Source organism: Chionomys nivalis, chromosome 9 (assembly GCF_950005125.1).
Source record: "Chionomys nivalis chromosome 9, mChiNiv1.1, whole genome shotgun sequence".
Taxonomy (NCBI): domain Eukaryota; kingdom Metazoa; phylum Chordata; class Mammalia; order Rodentia; family Cricetidae; genus Chionomys; species Chionomys nivalis.
The window spans coordinates 84,130,105-84,150,693 of NC_080094.1; the positions used below are offsets into that span (position 1 = coordinate 84,130,105).

General features: G+C 47.7%; 1 protein-coding gene across 1 annotated transcript in view; it reads left to right on the forward strand.

The window, feature by feature from the left end:
• Positions 1–578: 578 nt before the first annotated feature.
• Ptprj (protein tyrosine phosphatase receptor type J) overlaps positions 579–20,589 on the forward strand; it is a 169,780-nt gene continuing 149,769 nt past the window's right edge. Inside the window, exon 1 of the mRNA XM_057782042.1 lies at positions 579–980. Within this exon, the coding sequence (XP_057638025.1) occupies positions 729–980 (252 nt within the window). The 5' untranslated portion in view covers positions 579–728. The remainder of the gene's footprint in view (positions 981–20,589) is intronic.

The window sequence follows — 20,589 nt, forward strand, 5'->3', positions numbered from 1 at the left end:
GCTTTAATCACTGGACCAGCTTCTGTGCTGGCCCAGTGTCTGGGGAGAGAACAAAATGCATGGTGTGCTTCCAATACTTTCGGGGTTCACCCACTCTTCTCCCAAAGCCCTGCCACGGGTCAGGCTTCACCGGATTGCGGTCTAGAAGCAGGCTGTCACCTGGGCAAGAGGCACACTCAACCTGGGCCAAGGAGCGAGTCTCAGCCTGGGAAGTCCGTAGTTACCCAGAAGCTTTGGCTAGTGGCTCTGGAACTGTGGAGCAGCGTCCCGGGTCCCGAGTCCCAGGAATGTGGGAAGGCTAGGCGGGCAGGGAGGGGGCGCTTCCTCTGGCCGCGGGAGGGGAGACGCTAGAGCGTGTACCGGGCCCGCCACCTCCCACTCCCCGCCCGCCGCCAGCTTGTTGGGGGCGGGGGCCACGGCGAGAGGGCCGCGAGGGGCCGCGGAGCACGGCAGCCGCCCGGCCCGCCCGAGCGGGAGGAAGCGATGAATATTCAGAGGGGGAGGGGAGGAGAGGGGGCCGAGCGCTCGGCGCGGCTCCCTGCAGCCCGAGCCGCATGACGCGCGGAGGAGGCAGAGGGAGCAGCCCGGGCCGCGGGAGCCGCGAGCCGGGCGCCACGCGCGGGGGGTGGGCGTCGTTTGCTCCGCCCCGCGAAGCCCCGGAGTGTCTAGGGCCGCGGCCGCTCCGCGCCAGGCGCTCTAGGCTCCGCCGTGTGGCCGCCGCCGCTGCCATGTCCCCGGGGAAGCCCGGGGCGGGCGGAGCGGGGACGAGGCGGACTGGCTGGCGGAGAAGGAGGCGGAGGCGGCGGCTGGAGGCGGAGACGAGGGCGCCCGGCTTCGGGCACACGGCGGGGCGCGTCCAGGGCACGTTCCAGGGTGCGCAGGGCATGAAGCCCGCGGCGCTGGAGACGCGGCCACCCCCGCGCTCACCCGGGCTCCGCTGGGCGCTGCTGCCGCTGCTGCTATTGCTACGCCTGGGCCAGGTAAGCCTTCGGGTGGGCCTGGGCGTGTGGAGGGAGGACGCGGGCCGGACTGGCATCCCCTGCACCTGCCCATGTGTCACCCGCTCGAGGATTAACCGGTAGGGTGTTGTGGATCGCGGTGCTGGGAGCCCTCCTCCAGGAGGGGGCTGGTGGGATCTTGGCCGGCCTCCCGCTCCCGCCACCGAGCCCCTTCCCCTGCTGCCGGGTGCCAGGGGAGGGCGGGATCCTGGGGCCCCCCGGGTGTTCCCGCGGTGCCGGGTGGACTCGCTGTGGAAGCCCCTGCGTGGGCTGCAGGCGGCAGTGGCCCGGCCTTTGCTAGAGCTGGTCACATCTGGCCAGCGCGGGGCCCAGCTCGCGCGGCCGCCGGGCCGGAGGGGGCGTGTTTGCGGAGGGCTGTGGATGCGGAGCAGGGCCGGCCTGGCCGAACCGAGGCCGACCTCCGACCTGCCTTGGAGGGGCCCGAGGGCTTGGGCGGAAGGGCAGTGGCGGTGGCCCGGTGCTCGGGGACAGGGCCTGGCGCAGGGCATTCGGGCGGTGGGCGAATCGCGGGACCTCGGGGTGGAGGGCGCTGTTTGTGGCGCAAGTTCCCAGCCCTGCCAGGGTGGCCGCTCAAAGGCGTTTCTTGACGCTGCCGGCCTTGTTCTCATCATCACGCCGAAGATGGTACTGGCTTTTCTAGTTGTGTATTCTTGCTTTGTGGGGGCTAGCTAACCCCCTCCCCTCGGAACTATTTTTTTTTTCGTTTCACTCATTCGATAATGTTGCGCCTGGAATATGGGATCTCTCCTTTCTGTGGTAATTCCATGGGGGGGGGGGAGGTGATGCAGGGCAGTTGGGGGATATTCCCATTTAGCAGATAGGGAACTGAGGGAGAGAAGTGAAAGAGTGGAATCACCCAGCCGGTGCTTCGGGAGCTGAGCAAGCGACTTCTGCCTCACAGCCTTCTGAGAGCTGGCTGTGGTCTTGAAATCGGCAGTGGAAAGTGGCCTGGCGGATGCTCTTGTCTTGCTTTTTGCTAATGAAAATCTCACTAACTTTATAGATACCAGCTGCAATGAGACAGTGAAAGACAAATGAAGTATTGACTGGGGATGGAACCTGGCTTCACACACGCAGGATTGTCTGAGAGGAAACATACGCACTTGGCAGCAAAACGGGCAGGCAGAAGAAGGGAGCCTGACTCGGGGGGCTGCCCTCACTCTCAGCAAGTCACTTATAGTTTCTCGCAGGATTTGCACAGGTCCCAAGGAGGCCTGGAAGGTGGCGTGACCCCGAGCAAATAAGTGTGAGATGAGTGCAGTGTCTAATGAAGCATCAACGTTGAATTTGCCCCCCTTCCCCCTTTCATCTTCAGTGAAAAGCCTCTGTAGAATGGAAATGGGGAGGGGGTCACGCCATTGCTTGGTAGAATTGTTAGTAGGGCTTCAATTGGATAGTGCCTGAAAGAATTTTGCAAACATCAAAAATTCGCTTTTCAGATAATGCTTTACCACATGGAAAAGCATTAGGAACAGTGTGTATGGGCTGTCTTCATCCTGTGCAGCAGTCTTTGAGGTTAAAGAAAAAGAACTGATTTGTACTTGAAGTGCTCTCCAGCCCTCCTTTCCCAGGAATTCAGTATGTAGAATAGGGTGACTTCAGCCTCACTGAGGTTTGTTTGCCCCTGCCTCTTTGGGATCCCTGTCTTGATATTCTCTTATACTAAAGTTGATACTATAGAAACATTTGGTCTACATTTCCCTTTACATTTAGTATGTATATTACTTTTGTTTCAACTATACAAATTGTAAGCTGTGCTTGAATTAGCAAAAAGTATCTTGGGTAAATTTATTTCTTGCTCAATCCTTCCTTGTGTTTCATTAGCATATTGCTGCTCTTTCCTTGCCTTGTATTTGGTTATTTCCTTCCTCTGTAGTTTGTTCTGTAGAAACTCAAGAGTACTGTCTTCATACTCTCGTTTTTGGATTTATTACAAAATAGGAAATGTAAAAGGTTTTATGAAGAAGTATCCTCGAAAGCTCACACTCAGCAGTCTCATTTTGATAGGGAATTGGTACCCTCTCTCTCTTGTGGTGTTGGGGTTGGAGCCCAGGCTGGGAAATGTGCTCATATGTGCTCTGCCACTGAGTTGCATTTTCAGTTCCAAGTCAATGCCCTTTAGAACTGACTCAAAGACAGTTTCATGGGCTGGGATGATGGGGCATTGAGTAAGAGCTCTTGCTGCACAACCGTGAGGACTTGAGTTCAAATTCTTGGTACTCTGAAATGTGGCTTGTGTCATGTGTGCCAGGGACCCTCATACTGTGGGGCTTGCTGGCTACCACCCTGTCTGATGGAGTGATAGATCAGAGGCTCAGTGTAAGTACAGGTGTATGCATTCATACGTGTGTGTATTACTCTGATAGACATATTCACAGTTATCCTCAATTCCCATTTTTTTTAAAAAGATAAGCTGTTTTGAGACATTTTCTCAATATATATATATTGAAAAAAAAATATATATATGTACCCAGACCCTCTCTGGTAGAACTCATTATACGGACTAGGTTGTCCTTGAACTCACTGAAATCCACCTGCCTGTGCCTCTCTAGTTTGGAGATTAAAGTTGTGCATCACCATGCTTGGTGATAGCTCCAGGCTTTGACGGCAGCTCGAACTCCTCCACAGGTTGAGTGACAACCTGTGCCTGGAGCTTTTGGCTGTGTTTTCACTATGGGTGCAGTCCCATGTTGCTGTGTATGCCCCAGACTGCTTACAAATTGGGTCCATTAGACCAGGCTCTCAACCAGCTCCAGCTCCAGGGGCTCTGACTTTCCCTTTGATCTCCACAGGCACCCACACATACGTGGCAGACAGTTACATAGTTAGACACACGTACACATCAATAAAATAAAAATAATAAATCTTTAAAAGTCAGCCAGATTTGAGATATTTTTGAAATCATTTGTGTAGGAAATAAGAGGGAATACATTTGAAGACTTCTCTAATAGTTGATTGTTTTTATTCTTATTAAAGTGGGGAAAAAAGAAAGGTCACAGAAAAGACCCAGCTCTGTTTGGACACTAATGAGGACAGTCTGTGGAAACAGGAGAACCGAGATGCCAGAAGCCTCGGTACCTAGTAGGCCCAGAAAAGCCATTTTTGAAACTGGCATTTCACTCCCTCTCTCCGTGGTTGTGCTGTGTCAACCATCCCTTTCTGAGTGCATTTTTACACAATTCTGGTTTATGTATGTGTTAGGCAGTGTGGGAAAGTGAGCTCTCCTTTCCCTCTTGAGAGCCCTGCTCGACAGCAGTCTGCTTCAAAACAGTAGTAGTATTAGCAGCAGCAGGAGTAATAATAATAATAATAATAATAATAATAATAATGGAAACAAAACAGAAACAACTGGTAGCCAGTTGGTTGGTCTTCCAGGGTTCCCTTTTGCTTTGTCTTGTTTTCTTGCTTTCCTGATGGATGATAAGTTTATATCTTTCTGTATTGTGGCTAATCCATCAGCCTGGTTTCTTTCCTGCTTTAACCAGAGCGCACACACTAAATATTTTGGCTCCTCTTAAAACTGTTTTTGAACTTCTCACAGGAGTGATTTTATTTTCCTCTTGCTTCAGAACAACAAAGGGAAACCCAAAGTCTGTTTTGTTTGCAGACAGTTTAAGGAAACTGAGCAAATTGGTTTATGGTTAGTCTCTGACTTTGGGCTCAATTCAAGTTCAGCCCCAGGACAGAGATGACCAGAAATAACCATACTTTCCTGAGCAGAGAGAATCCTGGCTCCAGAGTGAGTAATTTTGGTCAGCAAAGAGGTTATTTAGCTCCTAAAAGTAATGGTTGAGGCTGAGGCCGAGTTTCTGGATGGCTGTAACCTGGCTTTGGCCAGTGCATCATAAGTAATTGCTTCTTAGCTCATTCACTTCTTGGCCAGGGGAATTATTTTGAGTGCCGGATAAGATGCAATTTTCTGTGTATTTCCCTTCTAACATCATGCCCCCGATAATATTATAATTAATAGTTAGCATTAGGTGTGGCAGGTGCCGCATTTGGTCATTTTTAATGCGTTATCTCATTTGACATTTCAAAAGTTCTGGTGGTGGCTGTTACTCCTGTTCTCATTTCCTGAGAAAGCTGAAGCTCACAGCTCCCAAAGAGTCCTAAGTAGAGCCAGGTCTCCATTGTCCCAGTTTATTGTCCTGTGCTGTAGAAAGCATGCCATGCGCCTTCAAGGTTTTCAGTATGGAACTGAGCACCTATGCCGGCCTCCCGAGGCAAGAGACAGGCTTGTGGGCCCTCGGTCTTGATAGGGCCGAGTGTTATTTTGTATTCTTTGTGTTCTAAACCATGTGGAATTCACACCTTCACGCTCCTCTTGACTACTTAGGTTTCTTTGGAGTCTGAGTCTGTATGCAGAGGCACTCCTGCCTTGGTGTGAGCAAAGTGAAGTGGGTGAGGGGGAGTCTGGGTATGGTTTACTCTGCCCCTCAGAAACTGCGTGAACTGTAGGCAAGCCAGTCACCACTACAGCTCTTCATTTCCTTATCTGGGAAGTGGAACTAATGCTTCCTGCCTAGCTGGGTGGTGGAGGAGTCAAGTAAGATAGAAGGAAAGACTGTCAAGTAAAACCTAAAAGCTGACCATTTGCTGGAGTGGCTGCTGCTGTTGTATGGGGCGGGGGATTGCAGGATGGGAAGGGAAGAAAGGGGGTTTCAAGTCATTAGTTTCTAGAACAAATATTTGTCGAGTGTTTCTGAAGAAGTTTTTGTTTTTAATATGTTAGGAATTATTTTAGTTAATGAAACAGTATTTGTAACTGTATCAAGCCCCTGTTTCTAGTCAGACTAGGCTGCATATGGAGTCATGGTATGGAAATTTGCTTAAATTTAATAGTGAACCTGAGGAAGCAGTCTGAATAAATGATCATGTAAGTCTGAGGTGGATTTTGTGAAATTACACAGGTGACAAATGCTTAATTTGGGGGCCAGTCCCTGAGTAAAGCCTTCTTGCGGAAGAAGAGCCTGCTCTCTTATGAACTGTGAAGGTGGGACATGATTTTAGCTCGCCACCAGGTATCTAGCCACAGTGGTGATGTTGGCCGTGTGGCGGCTGTGTTCTTCCTTCAGAGAAAGAGCTGGCGCTGGATGGACTAGAGAGGGAACGACGAGGAGGGGCAGAGAGTCGCTGGGTGGAGGCCCCTGGAAGCATCAGAAATTTCTGACCAGCAAAATCTACAGTGGGTTTATCACCATCTAGTAGGGCTGGCTTTCCGGTGACTTTTCTAGTGACCCCTCAGAGGACAGGAGTGTAGGAAACTTGTTATTACTTCCTTATTAGTGACAGCTGTAGCCCTCCTATTGTCTCAGACTTTCCATGGCATGGAAATGCTGGGGTTGGTGGTAGTGGTGGCGGCAGGGCATGCAGCCCCCACAGAAGATCTAATTTTAGACATGCAAATAATTTTCAGTTCCACTTTTCCTTCTTCCTCTTAGAGGGAAGCTGTCCTGCTGCCATTTCTGAGGCTTGGGCAGACAATGCCGTTATTATGTCACAAACTAGCTGCTTCTCCAGGGCAGGAGTGGGGTGCTTGTTTTTCTGGGTAGATGTGCCAGGGGCCAGCCCAGTAGAATTTCATGCCTTCTGAGTAGCTGAGTAAATATTAAAAGTTAGTACTGCATGGGCTTTAGAGCAATATTCTTTGTCATTTTTGGTGACAGGTAATAAGGCCCTTAGTAGAAGGGAGAATCTCTTTCCTAAAGGGATGAGTCCACGGGGGAATTTCTCGTCAAATTTGAGAAGTTTTGCAGACCTTCTAGTAGGTTCTTGAAACCAGATCTCACGATGCATCGTAGTGTATGCAGTGTAAGGGGCCTTACTGCTGCCTCCGTAGTGCTGGGATTAAAGGCTGCACATCTGTCCTCGCCACACCCAGCTTTAGATGAGCTCTTCAGAGTGGATTTCCCTCCTTTTTGTGGTGCTGGGCTGGAACCCAGGGCCTCTGATGTATCGAGTAAGCACTCTCCTCTGAGCTACATCTCTAACCCTTGGACTCTTAAAAATCACCTCTGAAGCCCAGGTCAAAGAGCCTCCAGTGTAAACCAGTGTACAGTAGACCTTCTGTGGTTTCCGAGGTTTCAGTTACCTGTGCTCAACTGAGGCTAGAAATAGTGAATAGAATATTTTAAGAGAGCAACCACATTCACATAATTCTTGTTAGAATGTGTTGTTATAACTTTCTATTTTTTATTAGTTGCTAATATTTTACTGCATTTATCTATAAATCAGATTTTATTATAGGTATGTCAGATAGGAAAGAACGTTATATATAATACATGTGGAGGTCAGTGCTGTTTGTGGCTTGAGGCATTGACTGGGAGTCTTGGAATGTCTCCTCCAAGGTAACTTGGGACCACTGTAAGCTTAGAAAACTATCAGTCCTTTTCAAACATGGAGTTTTCTTTTTGAGGTGGGGTCTCACTGTGTAGCTCTGTCTGGCCTTGAATTCACAGATATGTCCTGCCTTAGTTTCTGGAGTGCTGGATTTAAAGGTGTGCACTACATGCCTGACCAAAGGTGGATATTCTTGTAGGGAAAAAGTGGTTTTCGTGATGAACAAAGTGTGGAGAGGCAGATCGAGCGTAAGTTCTTCATCCTCAGCCAAATAGTGAGTTTGGGACTGGCTGAACTACATGCTGTGTCTCATGCTGACTACTAGAAACTGCTTCATGGGCTGGAGATGCAGCTTAGTGTAGGGCCTTTGCCTACCACAGCAGGCCCTGGTTGGAGCCCCAGCATCTCTCTAAAACCACTACATTTTTATTTAAGTGTGTGCATGTGTTAGAGAGAGGGTATGAGCGCGAGATGTGTGTGTGTGGGGTTTGCCATGGAGCACGTGTGACATGTGTGTGTGGGGGGTTTGCCATGGAGCACGTGTGACATGTGTGTGTGGGGGGTTTGCCATGGAGCACGTGTGACATGTGTGTGTGTGGGGTTTACCGTGGAGCACGTGTGACATGTGTGTGTGTGGGGTTTGCCGTGGAGCACGTGTGACATGTGTGTGTGTGGGGTTTGCCATGGAGCACGTGTGACATGTGTGTGTGTGGGGTTTGCCGTGGAGCACGTGTGACGTGTGTGTGTGGGGTTTACCGTGGAGCACGTGTGACATGTGTGTGTGTGGGGTTTACCGTGGAGCACGTGTGACATGTGTGTGTGGGGGGTTTGCCATGGAGCACGTGTGACATGTGTGTGTGTGGGGTTTACCGTGGAGCACGTGTGACATGTGTGTGTGTGGGGTTTACCGTGGAGCACGTGTGACATGTGTGTGTGGGGGGTTTGCCATGGAGCACGTGTGACATGTGTGTGTGTGGGGTTTGCCGTGGAGCACGTGTGACATGTGTGTGTGTGGGGTTTACCGTGGAGCACGTGTGACGTGTGTGTGTGGGGTTTGCCGTGGAGCACGTGTGACATGTGTGTGTGTGGGGTTTGCCGTGGAGCACGTGTGACATGTGTGTGTGGGGTTTGCCGTGGAGCACGTGTGACATGTGTGTGTGTGGGGTTTGCCGTGGAGCACGTGTGACATGTGTGTGTGGGGTTTGCCGTGGAGCACGTGTGACATGTGTGTGTGGGGTTTGCCGTGGAGCACGTGTGACATGTGTGTGTGTGGGGTTTGCCGTGGAGCACGTGTGACATGTGTGTGTGGGGTTTGCCGTGGAGCACGTGTGACATGTGTGTGTGGGGTTTGCCGTGGAGCACGTGTGACATGTGTGTGTGTGGGGTTTGCCGTGGAGCACGTGTGACATGTGTGTGTGGGGTTTGCCGTGGAGCACGTGTGACAGTGAGAGAATTGTCTCTTTTCCGTGTGAGCACTGGGGCTCAAACTCAGCTCATCAGGCTTGGCGGCAAGTGCCTTTACCTAGATCTGTCTCGCTGACCCATTAAAAACTACGTACAGGGCATATTGCGTTCCTGTCATGCTCTGTACTTGACCTTTTAAATTTATTCAATTATTTTGACGATTATGCCGTTTTTGCACCTGTATAAGCCCATTTTTCTGGCTAACTGCCTGGTGTGCAGACACACGGCCTCTGCTGTCAGCATCTAACCCCCTCACTGGCAGTTCTTCCTGGAGTGTCCCTGCTGTTTGTTCTTGTATCCTTCACAGCAAAACACAACAAATTAGGAATTTTGGAAGCATGAGGTGTTTGTTAAGAAAATTGCAGAGGTGGTAAATAGTTTGGAGTGTTGTCTGCTGGTACAGCTCTGGTCCTAGGATTGCTGAGATGGAAGAAGTGGGCATTCATTTAAACTTAGAGCTGTTGAATGAATGGGTTTCTAATCTTTTACCCAGTTGGACTCACACATGCTGGTTTGAAGAGGCCTGTTTCTCCATACCCTTGTCTTGGGTTGAGGAATGTTAAACTTCTTAGTATGCATAAGTCTGAGAGGTGAAAAATTTTATCATGAAAATTATTTGTAAGCTGGGCAGTGGTGGCGCATGCTTTTAATCCCAGCACTCGGGAGGCAGAGGCAGGCGGATCTCTGTGAGTTTGAGGCCCGCCTGGTCTACAAGAGCTAGTTCCAGGACAGGCTCCAAATCTACAGAGAAACCCTGTCTCGAAAAACCAAAAAAAAAAAAAAAAAAAAAAAAATTATTTGTATCTTTAATTTTCATTTGGTTGAATATCTTTCTCTGTGTTTGGGGGACATTAATTGTTGTTATTAACTTTCAATTCATTAAAAAACGGTCCTTGTTGGGGAGATGGCTCACTTGTTAAAGTACTTGGCATGTTAACATAAGGACCTGAGGAATTTGGGTTCCTGGTATCTATGTAAAAGCCTGAACTGATGTCTGTAACTCTATTTCTCGGGGAAGGGGCAGTGTGGAGGCAGGTGGATACCTAGAACTTGTTGGCTTGCCAGTGTAGCCTGTCAGTGAAAAACCTTCTCTCAAAAGATAAAGTAGACCGAGAAAGAGTGGAAGTCACCATTTCAACTTCTGCCCCTCACACACACATGCACCTATGCACCCATGAACCCATGCACTCATGCATCCATGCACCCATGCAGTCATGCACACATGCATCATGCACCCATGCACCCATGTATCCATGCATATATGCACAATGCACCCACACACTCATGTATCCATGCACATATGCACCCATGCACCCACACACCCATGTATCCATGCACATGCACACGTGCATCCCCACACACATGCACCTATGCAGTCATGCACCCATGCACAATGCACCCACACACCCATGCATCCATGCACAATGCACCCATGCACCCACACGCACACACATATCAAAAATTGTCTTATTATTAATTTGTTCATGCTCTTTGAAAATTAAGGGATTAAATTCTTACACTCTCATTTCTGTTGCAAACCAGCTTTCCCCTAATTGTTTTAGGTGCAACCTTATTCCTTAGGATCTTAGATCATAAGACAGCATAGAACTTGGAGCCAGCCTGCCTAGGTGGAACCCTGATTCTATCACCTAACTAGCTGTGTGCTCCTGGGGAACATCCCTGACGTTTCTGACCTTTGTTGTTCATAGCTCTACGATACTGGTAATAGCAGTGCTACTTACTCAGGACTGTTGTATAAGTGAGATCACATTCTGCCTTGTAAACGGACAGACATTTTACACAATACTCAGGTGCTTACTCAAAAGATAGATTCTAAAGTTAAAGGTAACATCATAATGATGGAACAAAATTATGCTGTAGAATCTTTTTTTTTTTTTTTTTTTTGGTTTTTCGAGACAGGGTTTTTCTGTGGCTTTGGAGCTGTCCTGGAACTAGCTCTGTAGACCAGGCTGGTCTCAAACTCACAGAGATCCGCCTGCCTCTGCCTCCCGAGTGCTGGGATTAAAGGCGTGCGCCACCACCGCCTGGCTTGCTGTAGAATCTTTTAATTTAGATTTAAGAGATTAAATCCAGCTGGATGGTGGTGGCTCATGCTTTTAATCCTTGCATTGGGGAGGCAGAGGCAGGTGGATCTCTGTGAGTTTGAGGCCAATCTGGTCTACAGAGTGAGTTCTAGAACAGCCAGGGCTTCAAAGAGAAATCCTGTCTCCAAAACCAAAGCAAAGCATCAACAAAAAGAGCTTAAATCTGCCTTAGATTGTGTGCGTTCTGTGCACATTCATATCCCCCATGAGTGTATTAAAGTGTGAAATGTGGAGTACTGAAGATTGAGAGCTCCATTTAAATTATATTTCCCTTTTGATAAGTGTGTATATTTGAATTAATATGGGGTAAGTGAACTTGGGATATAATCAAGGAATGGCCAGTATGATCCTGACCCAAAAAGGAGCAGAGGGATATTGTGTCCATTAAAAAAAACCCTAGGATTCCCTTTGTCTTGGTTTGAGCATTTCTCTTTACCTTGTGACTGGGTCAGTTCTAGCTGTGCCTACCTCCTGTCACTGGCTGCGTTTTCTGTGGAGTCAAGAGGAGTTATTTTAAGCTACCAGTGAAAAGTGTGAAGGCCCAGCCCTTGGCTTTCACTGTTGGGAGATGGTGGCCGTGACAGCCGACTCCTACTATGCCGCCTGTTTCCTCAGAGGCGGCCAGGGTGCAGTGCATTTCCTGTAACCCGCCGAGGAGCCATCACTGTGTCATGGGGTCTTCTGAGCAGCCTGCTGGCAGTTCTGTGTGCAGATTACTTGGAATATTGAGGGAGCTGCTGCCAAGGACTCAGTTCACAGCCTTTGGGGTCAGCTTCACTCTTCTAGCTGTGTGACATTGGGCTGTCTCCTCTAATGCTCAGTACCTCACCCATCTTTGGGTATTCATTGTTGTTGGATTATTTTATTTTGCGGAGACTTACTATTTAAAATTAAAAAACATTATAGCTTATAGGTGGTTTTACATATGCCTGAACTCATTAAACCTAGTAGCATTTCCTAGGATCTTATGCCTGTGAAGAGACACCATGAGGACGACAATTCTTATAAAGGAATACATTTAATTGGGGCTGGCTTATGGTTTGGAGGTTCAGTCCATTGTCATCATGGTGAGAAGCATGGCAGCGTGCAGTCTGACATCGTGCTGGAGGGGAACTGAGATGGCCACACTAGGCCTAGCTTGAGAGTCTAAGACCTCAAAGCCCGCCTCCACAGTGACACATTTCCTCTAAGTCACACCTACCCCAGCAGGGCCACACCTCCTACTAATGCCGCTCCCTATGGGCCAAACACATGAGTCTATGGGAGTCATTCCTGTTTAAACCACCACCACCCAGCGTCTCTTTGAGTTTGCCACTGTTATTCTAGGGGTATGTATGTGGTTTGAAACTAATTCCTTCCAGAACACGTATAGTGAAGTTTCAAAAACCGTAGGCAGGCTGAGCACTTGGAGACAGAGGTAGGCTGAGCTTAGGACCAGCCTGGTCTACATAGTGAACTAGCCAGGGCTTGCTTAGATCCTGACTTAACAAGACATAAGGAAACAAAGGGAAAGGCCTGGCGATGTACTTCGGTGGTAGAACTTGCCCCACACATGCCAGGCCCTAGGTTTAAGTCCTAGCATTGGGGTGGAAAAAGGCATAGTGGCTCTCACCTGTGATCCTGGCGCCTGGACAGTGAGTCAGGAGTCTTGTCAGTTCACTGTCAGCCTGGGCTGCAGAGTGAGATACAGTCCTAACGCTCCTAGCCCCCCAAAAGAAACAAAGAAAACCTAAGGCAGTGTATTTAAAACTGAATATAAAAATGAATTGAATGAGTTTTAGCCTTGATTTACTGGTAAGTACTGCATTGTGAAGCTGCTGCTGCAGGTGGTTGAAAGCAAGTACACACATGTGCATATGTGCGTGCACATTGCTTGTAAAAAAATTTCTTTTAAACCATCGATTCAGTTGTTTCCCAGAAAATTTCCAGGTCTCCAAACCTAACTGTTAGTGTGTGAACTGTGGGAGGCGCCCTGTGAGGGAAGGAGGTAGAGCGTGTTCCTAGTGAGGAGCCTGTGTAAGGTCCTCATTTACTTGTATCATTGTTTCATGTGACGCTGGGGCAGGAGGACTAAGTTCTAGAGAGGGGCTGAGGCAGGCACAGGCTCGGGAGTCCCAGTAAAGCCTGTGTTTAGTGCTGCCAGAGAATATTGGAGGAAGAAGCCATGGGTCAGTGCCTGGCATTTTGGCAGCTGTGTTTGGTAGAGAACTACAGTTACTACCTGCTTCTTTGGTTTAAATGTTGTTTATCCCCTTTTTTGGATACCAAGGATCAAATCCAGGGCCTCACACATGCTGGGCGAGTGCTGGAACTGAGCAGCATCTTGAGAGTCTGTGACCAGCACTGTGTGGCCGAGGGTCCACTGGGTCTGCTGCCCTCAGCCCAGGACTGATTTGCATGGACTTGGGCCAAAGCCGTCTATATGTCTGGTGGCTGTTAGTTTTAACCCCACTTCCCAAGTTGGTTCCAGTCACATGCTAGTTCATTTACTTGTAGATTTTAGATTTTATTATTTTTAATTTAATTTTTATCTTATATGTATGGATATTTTGCTTGCATGTATGTCTGTGCATCAGATGCATGCCTGCAGAGGCCAGCAGTGGGTGTTGGGTCTCCTGGAACTGGAGTTGTGGATGGTTATGGGAATCAAACACAGGTCCTCTGAAAGAGAAGCCAATGCTCTTGACTGCTGAGCCATCTCTTCAGCTTCTATGTTTTTATATATTTTTTTTAAATCAGAATATAATTGGTACCATTGATATATTTGAAAAAAGTTTGCTTTTGTGGTTTTCTTCCTTATCCCAGTTCAGTTTTTTAAAATTTCACTTTTAATTTTTTGGTCAGGCAGTGGTAGTACACACCTTTAATCACATCACTTGGGAGGCAGAGGCAGGCAGATCTCTGAGAGCGAGTTCCAAGACAGCCAAGACTACACAGAGAAACCCTGTCTTGAAAGACACATATACACACATACACACACATACACAGAATTGTTTTATTTATTTTTTAATACAATAAGTAGAAAAAAAAAGCAAAATCCACTGCAGCCTCTGCGCTCCCCATGCTAATCCCAGCCCAACTTTGCAGGGTGAGCCTTGTGTTTCCAGTGCACCCCTGTTTTACTCAGATGGTGTAGCCCCCTAACCATAATGTGCTGTGACTTACGCTTTCCACTGGTTTTTAATTTTTAAAGCAATTAGAGCAGATGTCTCCTTAGGGGTACCCCATGAAGCCACAAGACAAACACAAGGCTTCTTCCGGAAGAGTCACTGCTACTCAGTGGAAAGCATTTTGGAAATCTTGTGTAAACAAACGTGGCTATGTTATAGGGTAGATACTAAATGTGTGTGTGTGTGTGTGTGTGTATCTGGAAGAGATGCTTCCTTTGCTGACCCTCAGGGACAAGTTCACGGCTGTTCTTTAGGGTGCTTTGTGCCGGCTTATGCATTGTGAACACTTCTTGCCAGGGAGTGGTCTTCTTGTGGATAACTTAGCCATTCCATCTCGTTTCTTTATCTACTTAGTCCCTGTGATTGAGCTATCAGTTCATTTCTGAGTACTTTTTGCCACGCAGAACATTACTCAGATAAACAGACCTCTGATACATAGTCACCACATACTATATTTGATAAGAAGCATTGTCAGCATTTTGTACATGTAGACTCATTTAATCTTTTATGTGGGCATAGAGTGGGAAACTGAAGCTCATATCTCCTCTGTGACCTTCTTTTAGGGCACAGAGGTGAGCTGGGCAGGGGCGTCTACATAGACTAGGGTCTGCCTGAGTCTCCTAGGACAGCTGGGTTTAATGGTCATGCCACAGGTGGACGGTGAGCTCATGTTCACTGCTCTAAGCACACGAAAGGAGAGACACGCTTCCCTGAACCACAGAAGACAAGGGTATCTTTGCTGTGGATTTTAGATCTTGGAGCTAGAAGCAGGTAAAGGCTGTCTCACTTTTGGGGGCCTTGGTACTGATCTAAAGAATGGCATAGTGGCATTGCGTATGGTTCTCAGCCTTCCTGTTGTGAATGAACTTGGATTTTATAGAGGTTGAATGTCGACACGGATGACATGACTTCAGGATGTCCCAGAGGTACATGGGAGAGCTTCAGTGTTGACAGCAGCATGGATGCAGGTGCACGTTTGTCTTGTAGCTATGTGGCCTTGCCATTCGCTCAAGCACTATAACCCCCAGAACAAGTGATTTCATTTGGAAAAGGTAGGAAGTACCGGGCCACAGAGATATTGGGGTCAAACGAGAGGGCCGTGCATGGTGCCTTCTCCTGATCACAGCACAACACCTAGGACTGTCGCATGACACAGAAGACTTGCTGAGGGCTGTCCTGCTCCTGAGGCGTCTTCAGCATCTTCTACCAGCCTTAGCACTTACTAGCTAGAGAGACTACCAGATCCTGCTCTGTGGGGAGCAAGTATTGGAGATTGCCAGCGGCAGGGGCTGGGGAGCATGAGGTGGCATGTTGGGTGTGGGAGAGACTCAGACCTTCAGTCTCCACCTGACCACAGGTATGTCTCCAGCCTTCGACTTCTCCAGGAAGAAGCCCATGGGATATTAGCTTAGGATTTTCTTTGGAACAGACTTTGCCCTTGCTCAGCCCTATGGTTGAGGTGAGTGTCGGTGGCTTCTTTTCCTTTAGCTCAGAGCTCCTTGACCTCAGCACTATTACCGTGTTGGGTTGGACAGTTTGTTTCAGAAGACTATCTCGTGCAGCTAGGATAGGATGTGGCATTTCAGGCTTCTGCCTTCTGGATGCCAGTAGCGTCCCTTCCTTAGTTGTGACAACTAACAGTGAATGTTTATAGAGATTATGTACAATGTCTGCTGAGGAGGGAGGGACCATCCGGTGGAGAACTGTGTTCTGAAGGCCTGGTAAGATGGTCCTACTGGGGCATGACTGTTTCTCCATTGCTGGAAGATCAGCTTGCTTTCCCTCCAGTAGTTCAGTAGGCTAACTAGTAAGAGCTTATACAAGGGGCTTCCCCTCTGCACCGCGCTCCTTCAAGGGAGCGGCTTGTAGTGATTCCAGCTTGGGAGTCTTGGCACTTGGTGTTGGATGCCTCTGCTCCGTTTTCCCGTGTCTTCCCAGCCTCAGTTTCCTCCTCTGCTAAGTGGGGATGACTGATACTTTCACTACCTTGCTTGCGGTGGGTGAGGAAGCCTGTGATAGGATGTTTTTGAGCTCTGCTGTGGGCATCCAGGGGTAAAGGGGAGGCTCATAGTAACCAGAAGCTGTGAGGTCAGCCATGCCAAGTTCCACACAGGAGATAGATGCTGTTAAAGGGGGATTCCATTACAAAGAACTTCATTGCCAAGTGTTCTCCACATCAGCTCCCTGTTCAGCTTTTAGAGTGTTTAGGGGCCTCAGAGCATAAGATAGGAGAGAATGCTCTCAAAGCCCGTGACGCTGGAGGGTGGCAGGAATGTGGCAGGAGGAGAACCCATGTAAACTGTGCTTCCTGCCAGCAAAGCTGGCTTGGCCTTCTGAGAACTCAGTGTTCACAGGATTTATCCAAGAGACCTCCCAGCTTAACACTGGGCGGATTTGATCAGGACACTACCCAGATTTCAGAAAGCCTTTCTGTGGTATCCACCTAACTGCCGTGGGCTATGCTGGCCTCTTGTTTCTCTTCACTGTTATCGCGTCCACTTTAGAGATGAGGTGCCCAGAGGCAGAGGACGCAGCCCAGAGCCAGCTTTATGGCTCTTGTGTAATCTCTTCTTCTGTTTCTTACTCATCATTACTTAGCTTTCAAAGCCTAACTTTTCTCATGGGCCAAATGGGACTAATAAACACCTCAGAGGATTGTGATTACATTCCATGAGAAAACGTGTGTGAGCCCCAGCACACAGGAAAGTGCCCCATTAATGTCAGCTGTTCCCGTTATTGTTGTTTAAATACCAGCGATAGCAGAGGCACCTGCTTTGGTGCAGTTTTCCAGGAACACAGTAAGGCTTTGCCTTGCCCTAATCCTATGTTCTATCTCAGGTCAGGCCATTAAATGTTGGCGTGGCGTGGGGGTGGGTAAAGTGGAAAGGACAAAGAGCCCAAGATTCAGGAAATCAGGCAAAGCATGCCCTCCGGGATAGAACATGTGATCTCATGGTCTGATCAGCCTCACACGGGCTGAGCTCATTGCCAAGCAAGTGGGTAGTTAATGATTCCTAGTCAAAGAATGTCCGAGTTGGAAAAAAAAATCTTGGGAACATGAAGCTAGGGAAAACAGATGGTTCCTAGTTTGTGTCCATCTTGAAATGGTTGATAGTGATAGCTTGACCCCTGAGTAGAAGGGAGTCTTAGACTCTCTGGGCTTTCTTGCTTCAGAACAAGAAAATGCTAGGATTGATTAGTCATGTCTGTTATGGCCACAGGGAAGAAACAGGGTGGCACTCTTGTTTGTTGAATTTGGTTATAGTTGATGTACAAGACTTACCCTCTAGACAGTCACCCACCAAATCACAAAATTGTAACTATCCTATTTTTTAAGGAATTGTCTAAGAATGTCCAGTTTATGTTGGGCACAGTGACTTGTGCCTGTAATTCTAGGACTTGCAAAGTTGAGGCAGGAGAATTTCGAGTTTGAGGCTAATCTGGGCAATTAATAAAACTGAGAAAATGTAGCAGGATAACGGGATAGAGGGGCCTGGGTGGCAAGGAGCCCGGAGCTCTAAAAAAGAACATTGCAGCAAGTCACAGGTCCTGAGGGAGACAGGCCAATTCAGCCACAACTGGGTGATAGAAGTCCAAGGGCCAGGGCTGAGCTGGGGTGGGTGGAAGGTGCGGCTGGTCATAAGGATCAGAAGTTCTGGGTCTTAGCACAATTCAGGTCCATAGTAAGAGCAATGTGAAGCTGTGGAAAATCCTGAGAAGTGGAATAACATAATTCATGTGCTACGTGGAGAAGGGTGGGCGGGAGCAGCGGAAAGGAAGGACTGAGACCTAGCACGTGATAAATGTGTGATGTTTAGTTCTGAGTCTCCCAAGTCGACCTTTGCCATGCTCCTATCTGAACCTTGTTTCTGAAAGAGATTTGGCCTCCATGACTCTCAGTCTTGATTACTTACTAATATCACATGAAGATTTTGAGAAACCAGATATCCAGATTCAGTTGGGTCTTATATAGGGCATCAAAATGGAACCTTCTGGAACCCACATGGAGTCATAGTTAAGAAGAACCCACCAAAAGGGGCTCTGAAGTTTTGTCCACTCAGTAGTATAATTATAACATCTTAGGAATCCTCTCCTCTCCTCTCCTTCCCTCCCCTCCCTTCACCTCACCTCCCTCCTTCTCCCTCTCCCAGTGTGGAGCAGGGAATCTAGCTTAGTGGCCCAGTGCTTGAGGTCTTGGGCTCAATCTCCAGAACCTCAAATAAATAAATAAATAAATAAATAAATAAAGAAAGAAAGAAAGAAAGAAAGAAAGAAAGAAAGAAAGCATTTCCTTTAGGGAGAGTGAGTTCCTCATTGCTGAAGACCGTGAAAGAAAGGCTGAAATTAAAAAAAAAAAAAAAAAAAATCTCTCTCTCTCTCTCTCTCTCTCTCTCTCTCTCTCTCTCTCTCTCTCTCTCGCTCGCTCGCTCGCTGTGTTGCGTGTGCTATGCTGGCACCTGTGTGGAAGTCAGAGGAAACTTGTTGGAGTCTGTTCTCTGCTACTGTGGATCTTGGGGATCAAACTCAGATTGTCAGGCTTGGCTGAAAGAGCCGCCTCACTGGCGCACACCTGGCTTTCTTAAGAACATGTATTCTGGGAATTAAATTTAGGCCTTCTTGCTCGTAGTCCATATCTCGCAGTCCCTGCCCATGACTCTAGCAGCTGTGGTAGACTGCAGAGTAGCTGTGCTTGACTCTGCTTGACTTTCCCCTGTTGACAGTTAAGCAGGAGCCAAAATTTCACCATTTTTAGTAGTGCAGGGATGTAGAGCTTCAGGCCTTCTGACCTTTCTTGTGAAGTAGAGATTACTCGGAATTAGTTTCCAGACATCTTCCTAAGATTTGACTCTACTCGCCAAACAGATTCCCAAGAGAGACACTTTGTTTACGTGACCGTCAGAGTACATGGGACTGCCTGTGTCTGTGACGTCCACATTGGCACTGACTTTCAAATTTAACAATTTGAAAAAAAATTAAATATTCACATTTTCAGACATGCCAGCTGTGTGGTGGCTGTTTCACATTACTTTCTGACCACGCGTGACTTATATAGAACCAGTTTTTCTATTTTGTGTGAAATTTTTCTGGGGGAGGAGTTGATAAATGATTCTGTTTTAATTTTTTAGCATGCGTTTGTTGCATATGCATGTTTCTGCATAAATGTATATTTGCCTGTATAGAGACACTTATTTTTTTGAGACAAGGTCTTTTACTACACTTGGAACTTGTTATTTTGGCTAGATTAGCTAGAAAACCCCTGGGTCGAACCTCTTCACCTCACAGCATTGGGATTACAGATGCATATTGCTACTCGTGGGTTCTAGGATTTGAACTTTAACCTTTTCTTTCTTCTTTTTTTTAAATGCTGTGGAAAATGTCTGTTAAAAAAACAACAAAAGAATATGCTCTGCATTTGTCTGGGGCACCTAGAAAAGTTATCAGTGAAATCAGAGTCAGATGGACCGAGGGCTCTGCTTCCTGGCTGCAGAGTTCATCAGGTGTGTCCAGCTCATTCTCAGAATTCGGATGAGGGGCCCTGTTATGCAGCAGTTTTCAAATGATGTGATTGGCCAGTGTCTACAGAATGGAACATAACTGGCTAGCTGTTTTGGCCTCCTTGGCTGAATCTCCAGAGGACAGCCTACACTCCCAGAGTGGAAGATTCCATCTTTGCCCTTCCTGTCTGATCAAACCCCTCCTGTCTTCTGCACCTTCTTCCAGTACCAGCTTTAACTTTTCCCACCTGTGAGGACATTGCGTTATCAAGGATTTAGCTCGGAAAGTCGTGGGCACAGCTGTTGTTGTTATTGACCTAACCTATGGCATGAGGAGTGGGAATAAAAAGGAAAAAGGGCTAGTTTGTATTTCTTTTCAGTAGCAGGTTCCAGTTTAGTTGGAGAGATAAACTGAGCTGGTACCAGACACCTTCAGCTCGGAGCTGTCTCCAAGGGCACTGAGACAAGAGTGAGTAAGCCAGTAGCTGTCGTGGCTGCCATTGCTGTTGCTTTGGTGAATGTTAGGAGCCTAGACCTGCAGCGCAGAGCTCATTTGGGGAGCAGTGCTTGGCAACGCTGGACTCAGGTATCAGGTGCCTCACAGAGGCATCATGGGAGAGGTTTTTTTTTTTATCATGTTGTTCATAGTAGTCATTTGTTTTATTTTTAATGGCCATTGAAAATCTAGCTTCATCCATTTCCAATTCATGTACAATAAAAGTCAGCCTTTTGAAGTGTACAGTTGCATTTTTTTTTTTATCATATTTAGGACCGTATAACCGTCATCACTGGCAAATTTTGGAGTTTTCTCATTACCCCCAAGGAAATCCCTGCAGAGTCACTCCTGGTTTCCTCCTCCCCTCCCCAGCCAGTCATTCAGGTTTCCATTCTTCCGAGTGTGCCTAATCTGTATTTGTGTAAACAGAATTGATCCTTTTTAGCATTGGTGGATACTTGATTTTTGCTACTTGACTCCTAAAAATGAAAGCACTGTGGT